Raw genomic sequence first — 22,974 nt, forward strand, 5'->3', positions numbered from 1 at the left:
TGTACATCCAATTATCGCTGTCATTCCTACGATCAACGTCATCACACATTGCTACATTTTGAAACTAAGAAGCAACCAACTATGCATGTAGGGACGACTGCATGTAATAATGGCAACGTATCCATAGAAGGCGCTAATCATCAGGTCATTTTACCTATCGCGTTCGTACAGATTCGTGATCATTTTGGTCGACTTCATTTGGCAAGAGCTTTATTAGACTCTGGGAGCATGTCTAATTTTATTACCACCAAACTATCGCAAAGACTTCGGTTGCCACGTAAAAGTCATTCATTGGAGATTCATGGATTGAACTCTATGACATCAATTTGTAATAAGGTCATCGTTAATTGCAAGATTCAATCTTGTCAATCCCAAAATTTCTCTTGTGATCTGAAAGCCATTGTTACTCCGTCTATTTGTTCTGCTCAACCTTCATTATCACGTATCATTAATTCTTACGATCATCTTAAATGTTTGGATTTTCATCCTGAACATAATACCTCAGTCAAAGATGTTGATCTACTATTGGGAGCAGAATTAGTTCCTCAAATTTTTACTGGTGGTCGTGTCTGCGGTGGTCAGAACGATCCTATTGCTTTACATTCCGTCTTTGGATGGATATTAATGGGAAAATCTCAATTATCGACATCGACTTCATTATCAACTTGCGTTTCTACGACTGATGATTCTATTGATTCAGTAATTCAACGTTTTTGGGAATTGGAATCAATTTCTGAAAATAAAACAATGTCTTTAGAAGAAGAACAATGTGAAGATCACTACAAGAATACTTATCGACGAGACGTATCCGGAAGATTCATCGTATCTTTACCCTTCAAGAAGGATGAATCTGTTCTGGGAAATTCATACAACATCGCCTTAAAAAGATTTACTTTATTGGAAAATCGCCTACTGAAAAATGTGTCGTTACATAAAAAATACGTTGATTTCATGAGAGATTATCTTGAGACTAATCATATGTCCCTCATTCCTTCTCCAGATATTACGTCTATTAAATATTATATTCCTCATCATTGCATAATTCGTGATGATAATCAATTGTCAAAATTTAGAGTAGTCTTTGATGCCTCTGCGTTATCATCTAATGGCAAATCGTTAAATGATGTTCTGTTGATTGGTCCAAAATTGCAACAGAGTATCGTTAATATTTTAATCAATTTCCGATTTTTTAAATACGCATTCACTTGTGATATTCAGCAGATGTACCGGCAGATTTTAATCTCCCCTTCAGATCGAACATTTCAAAACATTTTATGGCGTTTTTCCCCTGAAGAACCGGTACAGTCATATCAATTAAACACGGTTACTTATGGCGTTTCTTCAGCACCGTTCTTAGCTCTCAGAACAATTCTTGAATTGGCTAATGTGTACTCAAATGACTATCCTAAAGCTTCCCATGTACTGAAACACAACGTTTACGTTGATGACATTGTCACTGGAGCTTCCACTATTAATGAGACACTTACGCTACAACAAGAATTAATAAACCTTCTCAACAAAGGCGGGTTTAAATTAAGAAAATGGGCCAGTAATAACCTTGATGTTCTAACTGCGGTTTCCGAATCCGATTTACAACGACCCATCTCCATGGACTATGATGAAACATGTTCCGTTAAGGTCCTCGGTCTTCAGTGGGATCCTTGCTCCGATCAGTTTTCCTTTTCATATACATCCCATGAATCACCTTGCAATAAGAGAACCATCTTATCAGACATTGCTAGGATTTTTGATCCGCTCGGATTTCTAACACCATGCACATTTAAAGCCAAGCATTTCATTCAACAATTATGGTCCCTTCATCTCGATTGGGATGAATCGCCCCCGTCAAGCATCCATTCCGAATGGAAAACCTTTAAACATAATCTTAGTTTATTATCCGATATTCATTTACCTCGTTTGATCATTCCTGATCAACCCGAACACATCCAACTTCACCTTTTCTGTGATGCATCGCAAACGGGTTACTGCGCTGTCGCATACCTTAGATGTTCCACATCCAATCTCATAACGACTTCGTTCGTTTGCGCCAAATCACGTGTGGCCCCTTTAAAGACGATTTCAGTCCCTCGACTGGAACTTTGTGGAGCCACCTTGTTGGCCGATTTATTTTCATCAATCACCAACACACTGTCGAATTTACCTGTCGATTTAGTCGTTGCGTGGACCGATTCACAAGTGGTACTTCACTGGCTTCATTCAGCTCCGTGTAGATGGAAAATCTTCGTAGCCAACAGAGTCTCTCATATACAAAACGCATTACCTCCCTCATCGTGGCGTTATGTGCCTTCTCATGATAATCCAGCCGATTGTGGTTCCCGTGGTTTATGTCCAAGTCAATTGTCATCTTTTAATCTTTGGTGGAATGGTCCATCATGGTTGAAAGAAGATTCCGATCAGTGGCCAGTTAACCCCATTTTCAAATATGAAAATAATGAAGCAATTGCTAAAGAGAGCAAACCTATTTTAGTAAATTGTGGGGAAAATCAAACACATTTTCTGGATCACTTACTTACTAAATTTTCTTCCTTATCAAAAATCCAAAGAATTATTTCGTACATAAGACGGTTTATTCTACTTTCTAAGAAAAACCGCAACGTTAATTTATTCTCATCATTTTCACAATTTGAACTGCAAGATTCACTTCATGTTCTCATAAAACATGTTCAAAATCAACATTTTTCGTGTGTCTTCAATGCTCTTATCAAAAACCAGTTGGTAACAAAACCCTTTCGTAAACTCACACCCTTCATCGATCGTGACGGGTTGTTCAGGGTGGGTGGACGATTAAGACATTCGGATATACCATACGAACATAAACATCCTTTATTACTGCCGTGTGATTCAAGACTAAGTGAATTAATAATCGAAACAATTCATCGTGAATATTTACATCCTGGTCAACGCACCCTTCATGGATTATTGGCTCAACGGTATTGGATCCTGTCTCCGCGAAGAGCAATCCATCGCGTGTTATTTAAATGCATCAGATGTTTCCGGATGAATCCACGGCCACAAGTTCCATTGATGGCCGACCTACCAAAGTACAGAATATCAGAAGTGAAGGCATTCTCAGCAGCAGGAGTCGATTTTGCAGGTCCCATACGCACTACCATGAACCGATCACGGGGATCTCGTTCTGTAAAATCGTATCTGTGTATTTTTCTTTGTATGTCTACTAAAGCTGTTCATCTGGAGTTGGTTACAGATCTTACGACTGATGCTTTCATCGCGGCTCTCCGAAGATTCCTCTCTAGAAGAGGGAATTGCATCAATTTGTATAGTGACCAAGGAACTAATTTTATTGGAGCGAACAACAAGTTAAAAGAGATTGCCGAAGCTACTGGTTCGACTTTCGGCATTCAGTGGCATTTCCACCCTCCAGGAGCACCTCACTTTAACGGATTGGTTGAAGCTGGGGTCAAATCTGTGAAGAGTCATTTATTAAGAGTAATTGGAGAACAAATACTTACCTTCGAAGAAGTGTACACGGTGATAACTCAAATCGAAGCAGTGTTAAACTCAAGACCGTTATGCCCTTTGTCAAGCGATCCCAACGACTTGCTGCCCTTGACACCATCACATTTTTTATGTTTGGAACCGTTAAATGTGGAATTACCTAGTCCAGACTTTACCAAGAGTCCAATAAACCGTCTCGGCCGTTGGAATTTGCTGCAGCGTATGGTACAAGATTTTTGGGGCCGTTGGCGGACTGAATATCTACATACCTTGCAGCAACGTATGAAATGGAACAAAATCACTCCTATGATTAAAATGGGAGACATGGTGGTCATTAAGGATGAACAGCGTCCCCCATTGCAATGGACGATCGGACGCGTAGTGGAAATACATCCAGCGCAAGATGGCGTTGTACGGGTAGTGGTTGTGAAGACCGCTAACGGAAGATTAATGCGCCCCGTCGCAAAGTTATCTGTATTACCCGTCAATTGAATTTTGTATTTTATTTCTTTTCGCTATTTATTTATTTGTTTTCTTTTTTAATTCATCATTGTATTTTGTATTGTTATTATTATTCAAATATTAATTGTTAAAAAATAATATTTTTTGGTGGGTGGAATGTTTAGGCAACCCAAATAACAAACCAAATTTTATGTAACCATGACAATTTTGTCGATTTCAAATGTTACAAATAAAACAAGCAGCCATTATTGTATTCGTTATTAAAACGACGCCTTTTATTCGATCCTCTGAAGAATTCAACTTAGAACCCCAATTCAAGTAAGAAATTTCCAATTTTTCTTTCGAACCAACACCTACAATTATTCCCGACATTTGTCGCGCGAACAATTAGTTTCACTATATTATTTGAATTTTGTTTTGTTTAGTTTTTTTTGTTTTTGTATATTTTTTTCTTGTTTGTATTATTTCATACTTTTTAGAACACGTGTATAAAAATTCGTAATGTTTTTGAAAATTAGAATAATCGGAGCTTAACATTTACCTCGAAAACGGTGATTTTTATCAATATTATCTAAAAGTGATAAAAGTTTCTAAAATAAATTTTCTATTAGAAACTGCAAAAATAAATGTAGGGTTACGATCGAAAAAAAAGTTTTGAGCAAACAAATTTTAGGAACAGCCTGTATAGCATTGTTCCCGCGGACCGATCCAACTTATAAATTGCCTAATGGTTTTACGTGATATTAGTTTATACTGTACCAAATTTCAACACATTACCATAAATAGTGTTTAAGATATTTAGAAAAATGTGTTAAAATTTCCTAACTTTGATGGCTTCTATCATTGAAATTTGAGGACTTTACTATTTTTTCTACATGAATCGTCCTCATTTTTACTCTGGTATATGTGGTTAAATTTGTTCCCCGAGTCACCGAAACACCCTCTATACTTTTTATGTGTATATCATTATTATGACATTATTACTATTTTGTTGTGTGTGGAATAAATAAAAGTAAGTTAGATATTTGGGGGGTGTAACTTAGCACTGCGTGTGGTACACTGAATTCGTTCGTGTTATGGTGATTAGGGATGCTATTAGGATGGCACACCTAAATGTGCAATCTGTTCATTCTAAACCTATTGATGACTTAGCAAAGTTGATAAATAGTAATAAATTGGATATTCTTTCAATTTGTGAAACCTGGATGACGGAGTTAAGTGATAATATAATAATGGATGGTTTCCACAGAAATCTCCAGCTGCAAATTACAGAGAGTTTCACGAAATCTTGGAAACCTCATTTAGTGATCTTTTGCCTTGGAGACTTTAATATATATCTTTTGAAAGATGACGATCCATCAGTAGAGGCGATACAGCTTATCAAAAAACCTACTAGAGTTACGAGAGTTTCATACGGCTATAGGATTGTATTAACCCATTAATATCAATTACCAATCAAATCGATATTAATACCAATTAATATCGATTTTGAAAGAAAAACTGCAGAAGATTATCTAGAAAGACATAAAGAATTAACAGGTGAAATTTATAAAAAACTAACTAAAAAACAAGTTAAAGATAAATCTAAACTCATTGACAAAATTAATGAAAACATAAAAGATACTGATTTTAAAAAAGATTTTAAAAAATCATTAAATTACTTGAAAATAATAAAGTTGAAATAACAGCATTAGATGTTAAAAATAAAACAAAGGTAGTACATGTGAAAGAGATAAAACATAGAAGCTTTTCAGGTACGCCTATATTGGCATCATGTTCGCAACATCAGAACTAATAGCGGCTTTCACACGTACACACTTTCACGCAGTCTTGGAATGGCCCGTTCCAGTCGCGCAGGTTTGAACTTGCTTGTGAACACATTTTGCGCGCGCATGCTAGGAACGCGTGATACAGCAGTCTAGTTCGGGACGCTTTTATCGCGGAGTTTTGTCTCTTTTGAAAAATACTTTCACGTGGTCTAAAATGTGGGTTTGTTTTGCAACTATTTGACATAAAAATAACTTATTATGACTGATACGCGATATTGGTCAAAATATTTCATGATCAACTTCATAGAGGAATATAAATCTAATCCGTGCTTATGGAAAATAAGATCTAAAGAGTACACAAACAAAAATTTAAAAAACGATGCATACGAAAAGTTGGTGAAACTTTGCCAAAGCATATATCCAGAGGCAAATCGCGATTTTGTGGTTAAAAAGATTCAGAGCTTGCGAGAATCTTTCCGAAAGGAACTCAAGAAAGTAGAGTCGTCAAAGAGAAGTGGATCATCAACTGATGATGTTTATGTACCATCTTTGTGGTATTTCGACTTGCTATTATTCACGAAGGATCAGGAACTACCCACTGCTAGTATAAGTAACATTCCTAACACCGAGGATAATCAGATTCTTGAGGAGGATGATTTGGAGCAGGATCAGGAAGCATCGGTCGGATTTTCTGAAGAACTTGTCAGCACGCCAGGAAATAAGGAAAATATTGAAAACACCGAGGTAAGTTTATCTGACATGTTATTTTATGACACAGGTAATAGGCATTCGTACAACTGGATACCATTTCAAGTAATGATAGATGAAGGTACTTATTTAATTAACAAAAAGTTTATGCTTTTCCTTTTCGAAGCATTTCATCTTGAAAGTCTATTTTTCCATCTCCATTGAAATAATGCATATAAGCTTCACGAACTATTTTCGCTGATGAACTAGCATTTCTCGCTGTGATACATGGCTGTAGATTGACCATATCTACACTATTATTTCTCCAGTCCCCCATTTGAATTCATCCATCGGCATTATACTGATCGAAAGTTGAACTGGATGCATATGGTGTTTTTAGTTTTAACAAAAAAATGTGTAATGCGCAAATAGCTAATACTACATATTTTATTTTTGTCGGAGCCATGTTTATTGCTGTGTGGAGAATTCTGAATTTAGCTGCTATTTGACCAAAAGCATTTTCTGTTACGTTCCTTGCCCTGGACAATCTATAATTAAAGATTCGTTTTGCATAATCAAGTTCCTTTTGTGGAAATGGTTTTAAAAAAATGTTCATGTAGACTAAACGCTTCGTCCATAAACACATAGTTTAAATTATTAACAGTTTCGAAGTTATCTGGTAAACTGAGTTCTGACTTCATTAATTTATCGTAAAAGTCCGTGTACTCGATAACACCACCATCTGATAGTCTTCCGTTTTTTCCCACATCCACAAAAATAAATTCGTAATTTGAATTCACTAGCGCCATCAAAACTATTGAATAAAAGTTTTTATAATTGTTGTATTGCGCTCCTGAATGAGGAGGAGGCACTATTCTGATGTGTTTACCATCCAAAGCTCCTCCACAGTTTATGAAATGCCATCTGTCTTGAAATCCCTTAGAAATATTAAGCCATTCTTCTTTAGAAGTTGGAAACTGCAAAGAAAAAAATCAATTAATGATTTTGTTCCAGGCTAAGAAGACCACGTCGAGTGTCGTGACACCAGTTTCAAAAAAAAAGGATCATTTCCAAAGAGACAAAAAAAGGCCAAATACTTCCACAGAAACCAGAGAATTCATTGAATTGTGTAAAACCGTATTGGAGCCTCAGAAAAGCGTTACGGATCTGACTGAATTTGATGCGGCAGGTGTGAGTGTAGCGAAAAAGCTACAAAGGATGCCTCCAAGCCAAGCCATATACGCTGAAAGCCTTATCAATCAAGTACTGGCAAGAGGACTTTTCAATAATTTATCTAGTGAAACCAAATTGTGTGATGGATCCAGCAGAAGACCCCTCAACTCTTACACCAGTAGTGGTTCACGATTATCTACTGTATTATCGCCATTATCCTATCATTCTATTAATATTTCTGAGTCATCAGTAGGGCAGGCACAGTACTCAGCAAGTGCTGCATCCAATGATTTGCAGAATCAGATGAATCAATTACCCCAATCAAGTCACGATTCAAATGATACTGCTTTATCGTTTTACGAGCATTCGTTTAGTTTTTTGGATAAGACCGATTAATCGACATTTAAACTGAAAAAGAGTAATTATTATCATAAAGGGTAGTTTTTGATACGTTTGGTTGCCGAAACAGTTACCGGAAATAAAGTTTTGTTTTGAAGTGTTTGCCTACTTTTTAAATCCTTTTCTTTACATTTTCTACTGCTAAATGATTAATGAAAGTTATAAAAATGCCGATCCTCTAACATTGGATGGAATTTGTACAATTAAGTATTATTCGTATTATTTGTAGGTTACTTACTTTCATGTATTCTCCTTTCAAAGACTCAAACATGGCCTTACAAGTTTCCGGGATCAAATCACAAAGAGTTGATGTACCAATGTCTGTGGTGAAACTCAAATCTTGAAGTGATCGACCCGTTGCCAAAAATCTTAGCGTTGCCGTTAATCTTTCCTCCGGACTAGTACTCTGTCTCATTACAGTATCTTGCTTCACAATTTTGGGACCAACAACTTCTAATAATTTATCAAATGTGGTCGAATCCATTCTTAAGTAATTCTTATAGTCATCTGGGTAATTTTCTCTCAATTGACGTAGAAGTGGCATATGTCCGTGTACCTCACCTCACGATCTTGTTTCCATTGTTTGACCCATTCCGTTCTGTTTCGCTGTTTAGACTTTTCCAATATTTTTTTATAAGTATATATGGCAGCAACTGCAATAATCTGATTATTCCTTCGACTTTTAGGCATATTTAACCATCTAAAAAGTAAAAATTATTCAAAAATTTATCAACTCTAGACAAAAATTTCAAACTTACCTGAAATTCCAAACGCCACACTAATCGCGAATGATACCGGAAATTTTTACGTTCACACACACGAGATCGGCGCTTACAGTTTTCAACCGCAATGAAGAATGCGAGATAAAACTGTGTCTGTTTCTACTGCAACAGTCTTGGCACGCCGCGCTCCAGTCCTGTCCTTAGAACGCGAATTATAAACAATAAGATTCGGATACCGTTTTTAAAAAGTTTTTATTTCTTGTTGTTTTAACTACAATAGTTTCGTACAGACTGAATTAAAAAATGAACAAACGTAAATTGAAACAAACAAAGAAAAATCTAACTAAGCATATAAAAATAATAGTAATCTTAATTCTAGGAATCGTCGGGTGTCTGTCATTCCGGGAACAATATATAACTCCTCCATCGCTGAATCGAGGTATATTTTTAAGGGTTGAAAAATGACCGAGGTTGAACCTGGGGTTGCTCCTCTGGTGAATTAGTTTTTAACTGGCCTTGTTTTCTTTTTATAATCTTGAGAACCAAGTTGCTTATTATTACAATCGCAATTAATGCAATTAATGCAATTAATGTATACGATATTATATGATTTGTCATCGATCGGCGATTGGAAGTTAATTGAATATAGTCCAAGGCATGTTGTCCTTTTTGTATTTCATGTATTCTATCCAAGTTGATATCTTCTAACTGGATTTCCAATGTCTTTTCTGTCGTAGCTCCTGGTGGAATAATTACTTCTGGCAAAAGCATTGGTTTACCATCAATTATTTCATGTACGTTTATAAAGATTGATTCGTTTGTTTGGAAGCTACAACCGGCTGGTAATTCGATTAAATAAGTTCCTTTTAATGTTGTGAAATCAGATCTTTCGCAAGTTGTTTGAATTTTGGTAGATTGTGGGAAAACTCCAATATAGTTAGCTTCATCGATTTGTTCTATAATTGATTTCATGATTTGCACTGATGTATGGGCACAGTTACTAGGTGCCGAAGATAATAGTAACAGGTTGAAAATGCAATTTCCTTGTTTATTGCCATGTATTAGATGTTCATCGGGACAGTAGTATTCCGAATGAAGTTTTACACATGGTGATGATGAATACTGATAATTTTCCTTATCCATGACCAGGTAAGTATTAGCAGGAACGAGAATAGTATTGTTTTCAGTGGGTATTGAATAAAGGCGGTAATGGATGAAAGTTTCCGGATGCATGATAGGAAAGTGAATGACAAAAACAGCTTTGCTATTTGAATAATAAGCTTCGATGTTTAAGATATCGTAATAATTATGTAGATCATGAGATAAATTTGGAAACATCAACTCATTAATAGAATAATATTTCAAAGCTGTATTTAATATAGATTCTACCTCATTGATTTTCAATATACTACTATGATAAGTATTTAATCTTGCGAAAGTAACCGAATTTTCAATATCTGACAGTAGTTGCAATATTAGATTCAAAGTTAAATTTAGTTGATCTAGTATATTTCTAATTTTTAAATAGTCAGCGAAATCAGAGAAGATATTTTGCATTTGAGAGTTTAATTTATCGATACTTGAAGCAATCACTCTTTGATTATGTTGTATTCCAGTTATACTAATATTGAAATTGTCAATGATTTGGGTTGTTATAGAAATTTGTTTATTTAGTTTTTGAACAATTTCAATATTGTTGTTTTCTAATTCCTTAATGGCTTGGTCATAATGTTGTGCATCGTTTGCATCTAAGTTACCAGTTATGCTTTTGATTATAGAGCCTAAGCCATCGATCAGTTCTCTTTTTACTCTGATATTTGGCATTAGAGAATTAAATTTCTGTTCAACAGCGTTAAGTTGAAACCATAAAGCTCTGTCAAAATTATCTAATTCCTCTATTTGAGTGTTCGACAATTTAGATTGAATCATTTCCGTAATATTTTTATATTCTTCTTTTAGTACATTTATTTCGTTTCGAATGGGTTCTAAATCAAAATAATGGATAAAAGTATGGGTCTTAGTTTTAATTCGCGCCGGGCCTAATTTATAAGGTAAAATTCCGGGATTTTTATTAAGATTCGTTATTTGTATTTCTTGGCTGTTCACCTTCGCGAGAAGTACCAGCATTGTCGTGGCTAGATGGTACCTGTAACAATTGGGGTTTATTAACCTTTGGTCTTTTTAGATTTTGTTTATGTAATTTACCGGATGGGGTTTCAATTGTATTACCTTTATCTGCAGTTACCTTTCCCTTACTAAATTTCTTCGTTAACTTGTTTCTATTACCAGATTTTATTTTGCGATATACCACTGTTTCTGGTTCATAGTTTAAGGGTTCTTGTCTATCTTGATTATGATATTCAATTACACGTTCCTTTCTTTGTATTAATGATTCATTTAATTTTTTATATATTTCTTTAGTAGTGTCGCGGTGTTCTTGGATATAATTATTGAGAATTTTTTCATTTATATCGATATTGAAAGGGTCGTTATTGTCTAAGTGACCATTTATTATATCAATTGGTTTTTGTTTTGTCACTGAATGGATGGAATTATTATAACCAAGTATTGCATAAGGCATATGACCTAAAATATTTATTTTTCCTTTATTTATTTCTTTAATTACCCTTAGGTGTTCTAATATGGTGGAATGGAACCGTTCTATAGGACCGTTAGATTGAGGAGAATTTACCGTGATATAATGCGTATTTACTTTATGTGTTTTAAAGAATTCTTGGACTACCGTATTTTTTAGTTCTGTGCCATTATCCATAATTACTAAAGATGGTAAGCCGTGCTGAGACATAAAGGTTACAAAAGCTTTGACAACTTCTATACCGGATTGATTATTCAAAGCATAAGCTTGGGCATATTTTGAAAATGTGTCTATAATTGTTAAAAACTTTTGTCCGTGTACTTGAAATGTATCGATGTGAACGATTTCAAAAGGTTTGGAAGGAGTGGGTGTTATCGTTAACTTTTGTTTTGGAGGGTTTCTATCATATTTGTTTGTTTGACAAGTGTCACAAACATTGATAAGGCTGGTTACATCGTTCTTTATTCCTGGCCAATAGTAGTGTCTTCTTATCCTGGATTCTGTTTCCAAAATACCTCTATGATTGGTCTTTCCTTCATGATGATTTAAGATAATATTAGTCTGTTCATCTTCGTCCGTTACGTCCGTTAGAACCGTATTACATTTTACTAAATTGAAAGCAGAATTTTTAAAAGTGGTTCTTAGTATTTCACAGATTGTAGATACATGTGACTCGTCTTTAAAATGAATCGCATGAGTGATCTTTGGCTTAACATAATTCTTGAAAAAGTCGATAACATCATTTTCTAAATTGTCAATTGAAAATTGTACATTTAACCGTTCTTTATTGGGAAATATTTGTTTTCTTTTGGGTTGAGCAGGTGAATGTAAAACAAAGTCCATTATAATTTGGTGGTCGTAAACATTTAGACATCTTTCCGAAATTTTGATTGTAAATACTGGGTCTTCGTTACTGGTATGGACAGTATCATTTATTACGTAAGGATTTTCTTCTTCATCATTCGATTCGTGATCCATTATGTCGTCTACTCTACTGGGTTCTCCTACATTTGCAACAATCGATGCATTGTCGTCAACAATCTGATTCTTTTCAAATTGTTTATTGAAATCTTCCATATAGTCAAAAAATTCTTTGGCGTGTATTTCGATTCGGGATAGTGCGTCGGCATTGGTGTTACTTTTTCCTTTTTTATATATGATCTCATACTCATACTCTTCTAGCTTAAGTCTCCATCTGACTAACCGCGAATTGGGTTCTTTAAGAGACATCAACCATTGTAATGGTTTATGATCTGTTAGAATTTTGAATTTTCGGCCAAATAAGTAAGGCCTAAATTTTTGTGTAGCCCAGACAATCGCTAGCAGTTCCTTTTCAATGGTGCTGTAATTGATTTCGGAATCGTTAAGAGTACGTGAGGCATATGCAACGGGTTTGTCATTGCTAACAGAGCCCTGTGATAAAATTGCGCCTAAAGCGTAATTGCTTGCGTCAGTTGTCAATATAAAATCTTTAGAAAAGTCGGGGTACTGAAGAATCGGATCATTAGTTAACAGGTGTTTACAGTGTTCGAAGCATTTAATAAATTCGGGAGTATGAACAATCTTAGAGTCCTTCTTCAAACAAATTGTTAATGGTTTTGTGATACGAGCAAAGTCTTTTATGAACTTTCTATAATAACCAAGTAATCCCATAAAGCTCTTAATTTCTTTCCTGGTATTGGGAAGTGGGTAATTTTTAATAGCGGATATTTTGTCGGGGTTTGGTTTAACGCCTTGAGGTGTGATTATATGTCCTAAATAAGCGACGTCCCTCTTTAAAAACTCTGACTTGTCCAATTGTATTTTAAAATTAGTCTCTCGAAGTCGTTGGAAAACTTTATTTAAATTTACTATATGCTCCTGCAAGGAAGTTGAATAGATAATTATATCATCAAGATACACCAAGCAAATTTCGTTTTGTAGTCCTCGTAATATATTATCCATGACGCGTTGGAACGTAGCCGGGGCATTTCGTAACCCGAAGGGCATTCGAACGTATTCGTAATGTCCGTTTTCGACGTTAAAAGCGGTCTTTGGTATATCTTCAGGATTCATTTCTATCTGATGGAAGCCGTTTGCCAAATCAAGGGTTGTAAAGTAGTTACAACGGCCTAACTTATCTAATACGTCCGCGATGTTGGGTAATGGATAACGGTCTTCGATAGTCTTTTCATTAAGCTTTCGATAATCTACAACAATTCTCCATTTTTTCCTCCCGGAGGCATCTGCTTTTTTTGGGACTATCCAAATAGGGGATGACCAAGGGGATGTACTTGGACGAATTATTCCTTGATCTAACATTGATTCAACTTGTCGTTCGACTTCTGGTTTATGAATAAACGGATATCTATAGGATTTTGTGTAAACCGGAATTTCGTCTTTGGTTTTTATACAGTGTTTGATTTGGTTGGTGAACGTTAAGGGTTGGTTATCGGTATGAAAGATATCAGAATATTTTTTGCATAATTTTAATATATGGTGTTTTTCTTCAGAATTCATGTGAGAAGTGCGAATTAATTCTTCCATATTTAGATCCTGTTTAGCGTTTGATCGGTTAACGTCTATGTGATATAATTCGAAATCGGTGTTATTAAATGCAATGGTTTCAATAGGGTTAATTAAAAGTAAATTAATTTCTTTGCCAGTTTTATTAGATATTTCTACGGAAGCAAAGCCATTCTGAGCAACAGTAAGTGTTTCGGGTATTTCGCAACTTTGAATAGTTTGTTGGGGTACTATAACTTCTCCATTTCCTATGTTTACAGGAACTTTAGTTACAATACGAGTGTGTGGTTCTAATTTTAATTTAAAGATAATTTTTGGGACAGATTTTTGATATTTAATAGGCAGTACACAGTAAGGAGTATAAAGTTTAGCATTTTTGAAATCTAATTGGATATTTAACAGTTTTATGATATCTAAACCTATTAATCCATCATAGGAATCATGAAATTTAAACAGATAAAATTTTAGAGAATCGTTTTGATTGAACTCCTTGAAAATAGGGATATCTGCACAATAATTATGTCGAGATGTTTGATAAATTGAAGAAACTTCGAATGGCTCGTAAAGTATTCGATTTTGAAAATATTTGGATGCGATATGCGGATTTATAAAAGATCTTGTGGAAGCTGAATCTATTAAAAGTTTCATAGGGGGATCTGATATTTCAATATACGGAAGTTCTTTTTCTTTTGTTGATAGAGTATAGGATTCCACTAACCCGGACCGATTTGATCGGGGCCTGAATGAAAATTTGTCTGCCCGTCAATACGTTCTTCAGAGGTATCGTGATATTCCTCTTCAGGTACTGTTGCTTGAGAATACGGGTATTGTTCTTGGCAACAATAATTATCAAAATCTTGATCGAACTGATTAAACTCTTGAGCAGGGTAGGAACAAGAAGGTGTGTTCTCGAAAAGCTCTGTATTATGCATTTGGAAGGGCCGTGAACTTACTCCACTCATAGGTGTAGGTTTAGACAAAGGTCTCTGGGCGTTTGGATTAGGTTTCCAAACGTTTTGTGGTTTTCCGAACACATGTGAATTTGTTAAGAATTTTTGCTGTTGTTGGTTTGGATATTTTTGGATGTTTATTGGGCCACGTGGAAATTGATTCGTCATCTGATTTGAAAAATAAGGTGATGGTTTAAATTGGTGTTGATGAAAATTATTCTGATTGTTAAAACCTGTTGGTGAACGATTATATTGCTGATTGTTAGAAGGAACATTGGGTGAATTGTTAAACATGTGAGTATTTGGTTTTTTAGCGACAATAGGAGCTGTAAACGTTTGGGATCTTTGGTAATACCTAATGTTGTCTTCTTCAGTGATATACTGTAAAGCTTGTGCAAGGTTATCTGGTCTCATGGCTCTTATAGTAGACTCTAGAGGTTCTCGTAGACCTGCTAAAAATGTTTTTAATGCTTGCTTTTTGAAAAAATCGCGTTTACTGTCTCTTTGTTCAGCGTCACATTTTAAGTCAATGTAATTACAGATCGTATTAAGTAAATGAGTTACTCGTTCGTGAAATTGAGAAGGTGTTTCGTTAGGTTTTTGTCTCAAATTAACCAAATCTTGATTCAAACAATTTTCATCGCGTTGGTCTCCAAAATTTTGAATAAGGGTGCTTTTAATATTATTCCAACTGGAAGAACCGCCATTAATAGCTACTACTTCTTCTGCTCTACCTTCTAATTTATTTAATATGCCATTAAGCAATAGAACATTCTGAAAATTACTTGCATTTGCTGTATCAAAATAATGTGTTAATATTGCTTCTGAAGCCTCGATAAATCTATGCAATTTATTCGGATTCCCGTCAAAATTAGGAATTATACTAAGATTTTTTATATCTAATGCTGGAGGTGCCATTTCCAAATTTTCTCCTAATTCTACTAGTTGTGTCTCGTTTTGAGTTTCTAACTTTAATTTATTAAATCTTTCAATTAAATCTAAATCTAACTCTAAATTTTGCCCTAAATCTACGTTGTTTTCGTCAAGTGAATCAACAGGAGAGATAGAGGAGCCTGACATCAACAAGAAAAATTACTCACAGTATCACCAGTGTAAATTCCATTGGTGCGACGACCTGCCCGGTTTTCCTTAAAGAGTTAACACTCACGGATTGTCCGAAAAGGATATTCCGACGAAAATATCCTACTGACTGCGCCAATTATAAACAATAAGATTCGGATACCGTTTTTAAAAAGTTTTTATTTCTTGTTGTTTTAACTACAATAGTTTCGTACAGACTGAATTAAAAAATGAACAAACGTAAATTGAAACAAACAAAGAAAAATCTAACTAAGCATATAAAAATAATAGTAATCTTAATTCTAGGAATCGTCGGGTGTCTGTCATTCCGGGAACAATATATAACTCGCGCGACGGGAACGGGCCATTCCAAGATTCCAAGATTGTGAAAAAGTGTACGTGTCCTAAAGGCATAATAGTAAATCAGTTAGGACCAGCCATAGCGATTTAGAATTGATAATAGAAGTGAACTTATTATTACTAAAAATATATTATTAAATGATAAAACAATAAATGAACAAAACAGACATATAAATGAGAACAAAATAAATTTAATTAAAGAATTGATGGAAGAAATAAAAGTAAAATTAGAAATTTTAGATTTAAATTATAATAATTATAATCGAAGAAATAAACGAGGTTTAATTAATATAGCAGGAAACTTAATTAAAGCAATCACTGGAAATCTCGATGATAAAGATGCAGAAAGGTACGACGAATTAATATCAAAATTGAATAAAAATCAACAAAGTATTGATTCAAATCTTAATTATTTAGCAAAAATTGTAAATGATTCGGAAATCAAAATAAATAATAACTTTAAACATATTGTCGATAAAATTGAATATTTAGAAACTAATTCCTATGAACTTGAAGAAAACGATAGATTAAACACAAGAATTCAATATTTAGAAATGTCAGCTAGGACTTTAAACGAGAATTTATTGAAATTATAAATAATGCAATGAATAATGAATTACACCCTTTATTACTAACCCCGACACAGTTAGTAAATGAGTTAAAAATAGTTCATTTGAGATATAATAAAATCATTAATCGAAGTTAAAGCATACAGAAAAGATAATAAATTCATTATAATATTACTCCTTCCTGTGATAAATAACAAAATATTCCAATATTTTGAATCATATCCTTTACCGACCAAGTTGAATAGTACCCATATTCAGATCGAATATATTTAAATATATATTGCAAGTAATGACAATAAATTTATGACTTTTGACGCACCCTGTATTGAAATCACTCAACAGAAATTTTGATGTAAACATCAAATTGAGAAACGAAATGATGTGAGTATCAGATCCTTACGCAAAATTTAATTATGAATGATTGTAAAATTGTAAAATTAAATAATCAAGAAAATTATGAAATAATTGATTTGCCATTTGGAATTGTATTGTTATTTTATTCAAAAACTAAAGTTAGAGAAAATGTAACAAGATTGTTAATATCCTTGAACTACAAGGTACATACGTAATTAAACATAAAAATCTATGTAAATATGATATTGAAGAAATTAGAATAAGAAATTTTAATAATGTTCTTTTTAAATTACCATCGTTAGTTGTACCCCAATTAACAAATAATGTAACTGTTCGCGAAAATCCAGAAATTGTATTACAAAATTTAACTTATATTAATAAAGATAACATTGAGCGATGTAACGAGAAAATGTAAATTATAAAAATACAACAAATTCAATAGTATTGTATATCATAGTTGTAATTGTTTGTGTTATAATCATTGGAGCAATAACAAAGAAAATAATAATAAAGAAAAGAGAAAATCGAAGAAAGAAGATTGTCGAAATCCAGGAGGATCTTTCGACTGAGAGTGGAGAAGTTACAGCTTCGAATCCAGTGCGAATAGTTTGCGAATAGAAAAAGGTATATAAAGCGTCGCATACGTTAATTTAATTGAAGTTCTTCAACTATTGCATTAGAGTGAACATCTGCTTGTTTAAAATAGTATAAATAAGTTCCTTTTTAAAAATCGGTTTTTGATTTGCGAAAAGAAAACTCGCGCTTCACGCTTAACGTGAAGTTAGCGATTTTGTGTTTTACATTTTGTACGCAGGCGCTTGCGCCACAGGTGTTTTAATATTTGTTCGTTACACGTGTTTTTGATGCGGAATTCTATAGAAAGTTGTTTGCTGTTTTGGCCATTTTCCCTGCAATTGTAAGGTTTTTTGATAATTTTGTACTTAGTTACTAATTGTCGTTTGTTTGTTTGTAGTAAAGATCACGCCCTGATGAAGCAATAATTATTAATTGTGAAATATTGGCATGAAAAAATAATTGCGAATTTTATTAACGATCCTATCCTGGAACTTAACTTTAGTCCTTGTAGGTCCATTAAGACAAAGTACAAGATGTTAGTGATAATTGCTACATCTTAACACTGCAGTGTGAACTAACAAAATATACGGGGGCATACCCAGTTAAAACAAAAGATTCTGAGATTGAGATACGGCATTCCTAATGCGATTGCAACCGATAGAGGCACTAAATTTATTGCATCTACCTTCAATGAAATATGTAAATTACCCCACGATGGAGTCACAAGCGACGGGCGTTTCCACCGCTTAAAGGTTGCGCGTCATCCTTTTACGCACTCCTTTCCAAGCAACGCGGCCGACTCAAGGTTCATAAATATCGATCCCAGTCCAGAAGAGGCAAAGTTCAACTGGCGCGTTGTAGGCTCAGTCAACTCACCCCGAAGCTAGCTTAGAGCCCGAACAATACCCACGACGATTTCGTATCCGATCTATTTACCGCGCACTCTGATACGAAAACTTCAAGTCAGCATGTATATTATATAGATTCTTCGTAATAAAGATGTTGCATAATGCCGTCAAAAACATATGAATGCATCATGTGTGGAAAGAAGCTTAAGCAATATTCTCAGCTGTACAATCATGAGAAAATTTGTGCTAACTACTGTTTAGTGTTTGAAATACCAGAAGATCCGACGGCTTTAGATATTTTCCATTTATATTTTACGCCTGAAATTATGAAGAAAATTTGTCAAGAAACAAATCAATATTATGAATTAGTTACAAATCACAACCATCTCTTCTCGGGACCAACATCTTCAAAATTAAGATTGCAAAAATGGCAAGAAACAACACCTGAAGAACTTTTTGTATTCTTTGCCCTAACAATGCTGATGGTTAGATGAAGAAGCTGAGTATCAACGAATACTGGTCCACAGATCGTCTTCTTATCACCCCTTGCTGTTGTTACGTCTGCTTCACATCAACAGAATTACAATCAGCCTTCGGCTGATAGAATGTACAAAATAAACCCAATTTTAGATCATCTGCGGAAAACATTCAAAGAAGTCTTCCATCCCTTTGAAAATATTTGCATCGACGAAAGTTTATTGTACTCCAGCCCGCAGCTTTTTGACTTCATCAAAACGGTACTAATGTATGTGGAACTATTAGGAAGAATCGTAAGGGAATGCACAATTTTGAAAAAAAAATTGAAAAGGGGTGAACTAGAAGTTCATCATACTGACAAAATACTGGCTCTAAAATGGTTTGATAAGAGAGAGGTGTTTATGCTTACAACTATTCATAAAAATCAAATGAAGCAAACTGCGATTAGATTCAAAAACAAAAAGTAAATTCAAGTTGCATCATTCAGTACAACTATCACATGGGATCCGTTGACAGATCAGACATGCTGCTCAGTTCAGTAGGATGTGTGAGAAAATCCTTGAAGTGGTACAGAAAGCTCTTCTTCCACCTTGATATAACCCTTCTAAACTGCCAAACCATATTCAATGTCAAAACTGGGAAGAATATAAGCATAGCAGATATTGGATTGACTTTCATTAGAGTCAATTAGAGTCAATTAGAGTCAAAAACATATGAATGCATCATGTGTGGAAAGAAGCTTAAGCAATATTCTCAGCTGTACAATCATGAGAAAATTTGTGCTAACTACTGTTTAGTGTTTGAAATACCAGTCAAAACTGGGAAGAATATAAGCATAGCAGATATTGGATTGACTTTCATTAGAGAGTTTTTAACAAAATATCAAAAACCAGGGCAAAGACTGAAAAGAGGTCGTCCATCATTTCCGTCATTTTCCAGTTCCAGTTCCTCCTACGCCAAAAAAAGAATATCCCACCAGATATTGCCACGTCTGCATACATACCTCAACAGGGGAGAGAAAACGAAGAGAAAGCAGGTACATGTGTGCAAAATGTGTAGTTGCATGATGTGTGCACCCTTGCTTCGAAAAACACCACAATGTATTAAGGTTTTGAAAAAGAAAATTTTTATTTAGTTACATTATTACAAAAACTTGTCATTTATTTATTTCTTATTTACTGTTTATTATTCATCTTATGGAAATCTTTTTATTTTTACTGTTAATTGTTAGTATCAATATATTTTTTCTCTCCTAACGTTTACGTTTAGTTTTATTATCCCTTTACTTCAAAAGTATAAATTAATATTAAAAAATCATTAAAATCGCAAAAAAATACATAACTAATAATTTTAAAAAAACACTTATATTTATAGCAGTGAAAGGGTTAAGCTTGTTAGATTACCATCCACCCTTACGACCAGTACATTTAACTTCGAAGCCATTTGGTCCATGGCTGACTGATAATGTAAAGCTTATGATGAATTTGTGAGATAGCGTTAGCCACATCTGCTATACGTCGTGAGAAAAAGGTGTATTTGTCAACTACACTAAGGCATATTAATGAAAGAACCAGCTAGAGACTTCTAAAGAAATTAATATTGATAATAAACCTAAACCCTCTATTCCCTCTAACTTAAAAGACGTAAATAAAATTAACGATTTTTTCGTTCAATCTTTGTAAAGAAATTCTGGTCCATGTAATGATTTACTACAATTCTATAATTCTAATGAGTACTTTCCTTAGCATTGTGATAAATTTAAATTTAATTTTGTAGATATATCAGAAATATCATACATTATAAATGGTATTGAGACGATTGGCATTTGGAATAGATGATTTGAATATTATTTTAATTAAAAAAGGTGGGTCTGATATACTACGATACATTGTGGCGCCTTTACCTAAGAAACAGATTCGCTTAGGATTTGAGGATTTGCGTCCCATATGTATGGAAACGTAGTTACGTAAATATATAAATAACAATGACATACTACCTTACTATACTTACCATACTACCTTCTACTCAGTCTGGTTTTTGTACTAATCATAGTTGTGACACTTTTGAACCCAACCCAACTGATGACATAATAAATGCTAATAAAAACTTATGTACTGTTCTGATACTGTTGGATTATAGTAAGACATTCAAGAAGGTAAACCATCAGATGCTCATAGCACAATTGCATTACCTTGGGGCGTCTGGTTCGCCAATCAGTTTCATGTATGTATTCACATTTGTTCTGATGACACTCAGATGTATATTTCTTTTCCAAGACATGCTTTTGCTTCGACCTGCTCGCTCATAAATGAGGATCTCAAATCACTACTTGATTATTCTAATAGAATATCATTGCATTTAAATCCAACAAAATCAAGAATAGTGTGTTTCGGTAACTTAAATGCAAGGGATGTAAATATACTTTTAAATAACGAAAAAATAGAAGTCAAAATAGTTGTTTGAGATTTATTTTTGGTATTCGTAAATTTGAACGAGTTTCGCACGCCCTTATCAAAGTAACTTGACGCAATATGAGAAACTGTATAAAAATTAAATTTAGAACTGATGAATATAATATAAACGTTACACGCAAACACATCATATCCATATCTGTTCACAATACAACAATCAATGGAAACCGCTATTATTTCTGTCTCTAAAGCTGTCCCCCGCCGAACATAAATATAGCGCATACCACAGAGAGTTATTAACAATCTCCATGTTAATGAGATTTTAACCGTGATATAAAGAATTATTGTAATAATTGTGAATTATGTAATCGCCGTAAAACTTCATTGCACCTCCAGAAAGTACCGGTACAAAAATTTCAGGCAATAAATCGTCCGTTCGAACGTACGTCAATGGATAGCGTTGGCCCATTGATAACTACAGAGAACGGAAATCGGTACATTTTAAGTATATCGAAGCAACCTGGCGAGGGTAGCCAGGTCAGAACGCTGAAACGGTTATAATTTTGCTTCATGTTTGATGAAGCAAACATGTAGGTTATTAAAACTCGAAAAAATTTAAACCACTCCTTACCATCCCGAATATAATGGATTGATCGAACGAAGCCACTGTGTAATCAAAGACATATTATCGTATTATATCGACAAAAATCAAGGGATTGAGATGAATGGTTACCCTTTGTCGTTTTCGCTTATTGCTCGGCATATCACAGTAGTACAGGTTATACTCGTTATTTTCTTTTGTACGGTCGAAATATTGAGTTACCCATTAACGATTTCATCAAACCTTTAACAACTAAGTACGATTTTACAGAAAATTACGTATCAGAATTTGTGGCCCGAATGAATAATGTGTTCACCGAAGTAGAACAAAGATTACAACAAGCGTAGGAAAAACAGGCATATTATAATAAAAAGAGATCTAGTTTTGTTAAACGATGTGACGGTTAAGCCAGGGTTGTCGAGGAAATTAGCTCAACCGTGGGTAGGTCCATTTCGAATAATTAAAAATTTTAACGCTGTCAATTATCAAATTAAAGCTTGTAATAGTTCAACAACCTTAGTGGTTAGCAGACTAAAACCTTATACGACCATTTTAATGGAAGCAACTATTCGGACTACGTGCGGAAAAATTATACGAAGGAAGACTTATTCAATAAGTAATCCTGTTACTCTACCAATGCCAATCTTTAGAACAATCCCTGGGCCATCGGAAACGAGAACATCGAGAATTCACGAAAATAGACCTTCGTTAACCCCAGCTAGGTAGGTGAAACCCGCGTCTACGAGATTATTTGATGAAGCAAATTTTATAGTCCCCTCCAGTCTCTCGCGAAGTAGGACGAAGTAGACCGAGGAACGAGAGTGTGGCGGTATTGCTCGAACTACCTCGCGCTACTTCTACCCACTTCTACCATTGACCATTTTATACCAGACTTGTTATATATCTAGGGAGTCTTCATTTTCGTGGATTGGTATTAAATAGAAAGAGAGGATTTGAC

At 34.4% G+C, this 22,974-nt stretch overlaps 2 protein-coding genes across 4 annotated transcripts; one reads left to right on the top strand and one right to left on the bottom strand.

Annotated features, from left to right (window-relative positions):
- The first annotated feature begins 81 nt into the window (after positions 1 to 81).
- LOC139431354 (uncharacterized) lies at positions 82 to 3,969 on the top strand. The gene has a single exon (XM_071199009.1). It carries the CDS (start codon positions 82 to 84, stop codon positions 3,967 to 3,969), a length of 3,888 nt encoding a protein of 1,295 aa, XP_071055110.1.
- A 2,506-nt stretch (positions 3,970 to 6,475) lies between these two features.
- Positions 6,476 to 8,893, bottom strand: LOC139431170 (uncharacterized). 3 transcript variants are annotated; one of them, XM_071198800.1, is made up of 4 exons: positions 8,726 to 8,893; positions 8,206 to 8,667; positions 7,285 to 7,372; positions 6,476 to 7,209 (listed from the first exon to the last, which is right to left on the bottom strand). In XM_071198800.1, exons 2-4 carry the CDS (start codon positions 8,509 to 8,511, stop codon positions 6,971 to 6,973), a joined length of 633 nt encoding a protein of 210 aa, XP_071054901.1. In that variant the 5' UTR covers positions 8,512 to 8,667; positions 8,726 to 8,893; the 3' UTR covers positions 6,476 to 6,970. The 3 variants fall into 3 exon arrangements, with proteins under 3 accessions (XP_071054901.1, XP_071054900.1, XP_071054899.1); XM_071198799.1 differs by having other exon boundaries at positions 6,476 to 7,372; positions 8,206 to 8,630; XM_071198798.1 differs by having other exon boundaries at positions 6,476 to 7,372.
- Between the last annotated feature and the right edge of the window lie 14,081 nt (positions 8,894 to 22,974).

This window comes from Onthophagus taurus, chromosome 8, assembly GCF_036711975.1.
Source record: "Onthophagus taurus isolate NC chromosome 8, IU_Otau_3.0, whole genome shotgun sequence".
Lineage (NCBI taxonomy): Eukaryota > Metazoa > Arthropoda > Insecta > Coleoptera > Scarabaeidae > Onthophagus > Onthophagus taurus.

Excerpts from the sequence above, each read along its gene's own strand:
- LOC139431354 (XM_071199009.1), top strand. The coding sequence starts at position 82 with ATGCATGTAGGGACGACTGCATGTAATAATGGCAACGTATCCATAGAA.
- LOC139431170 (XM_071198799.1), bottom strand. The coding sequence starts at position 8,511 with ATGCCACTTCTACGTCAATTGAGAGAAAATTACCCAGATGACTATAAG. Across the intron at positions 7,373-8,205 it reads TGAAAGGAGAATACATGAAA|TTTCCAACTTCTAAAGAAGA; the intron begins GTAAGTAACCTA and ends TTTTCTTTGCAG.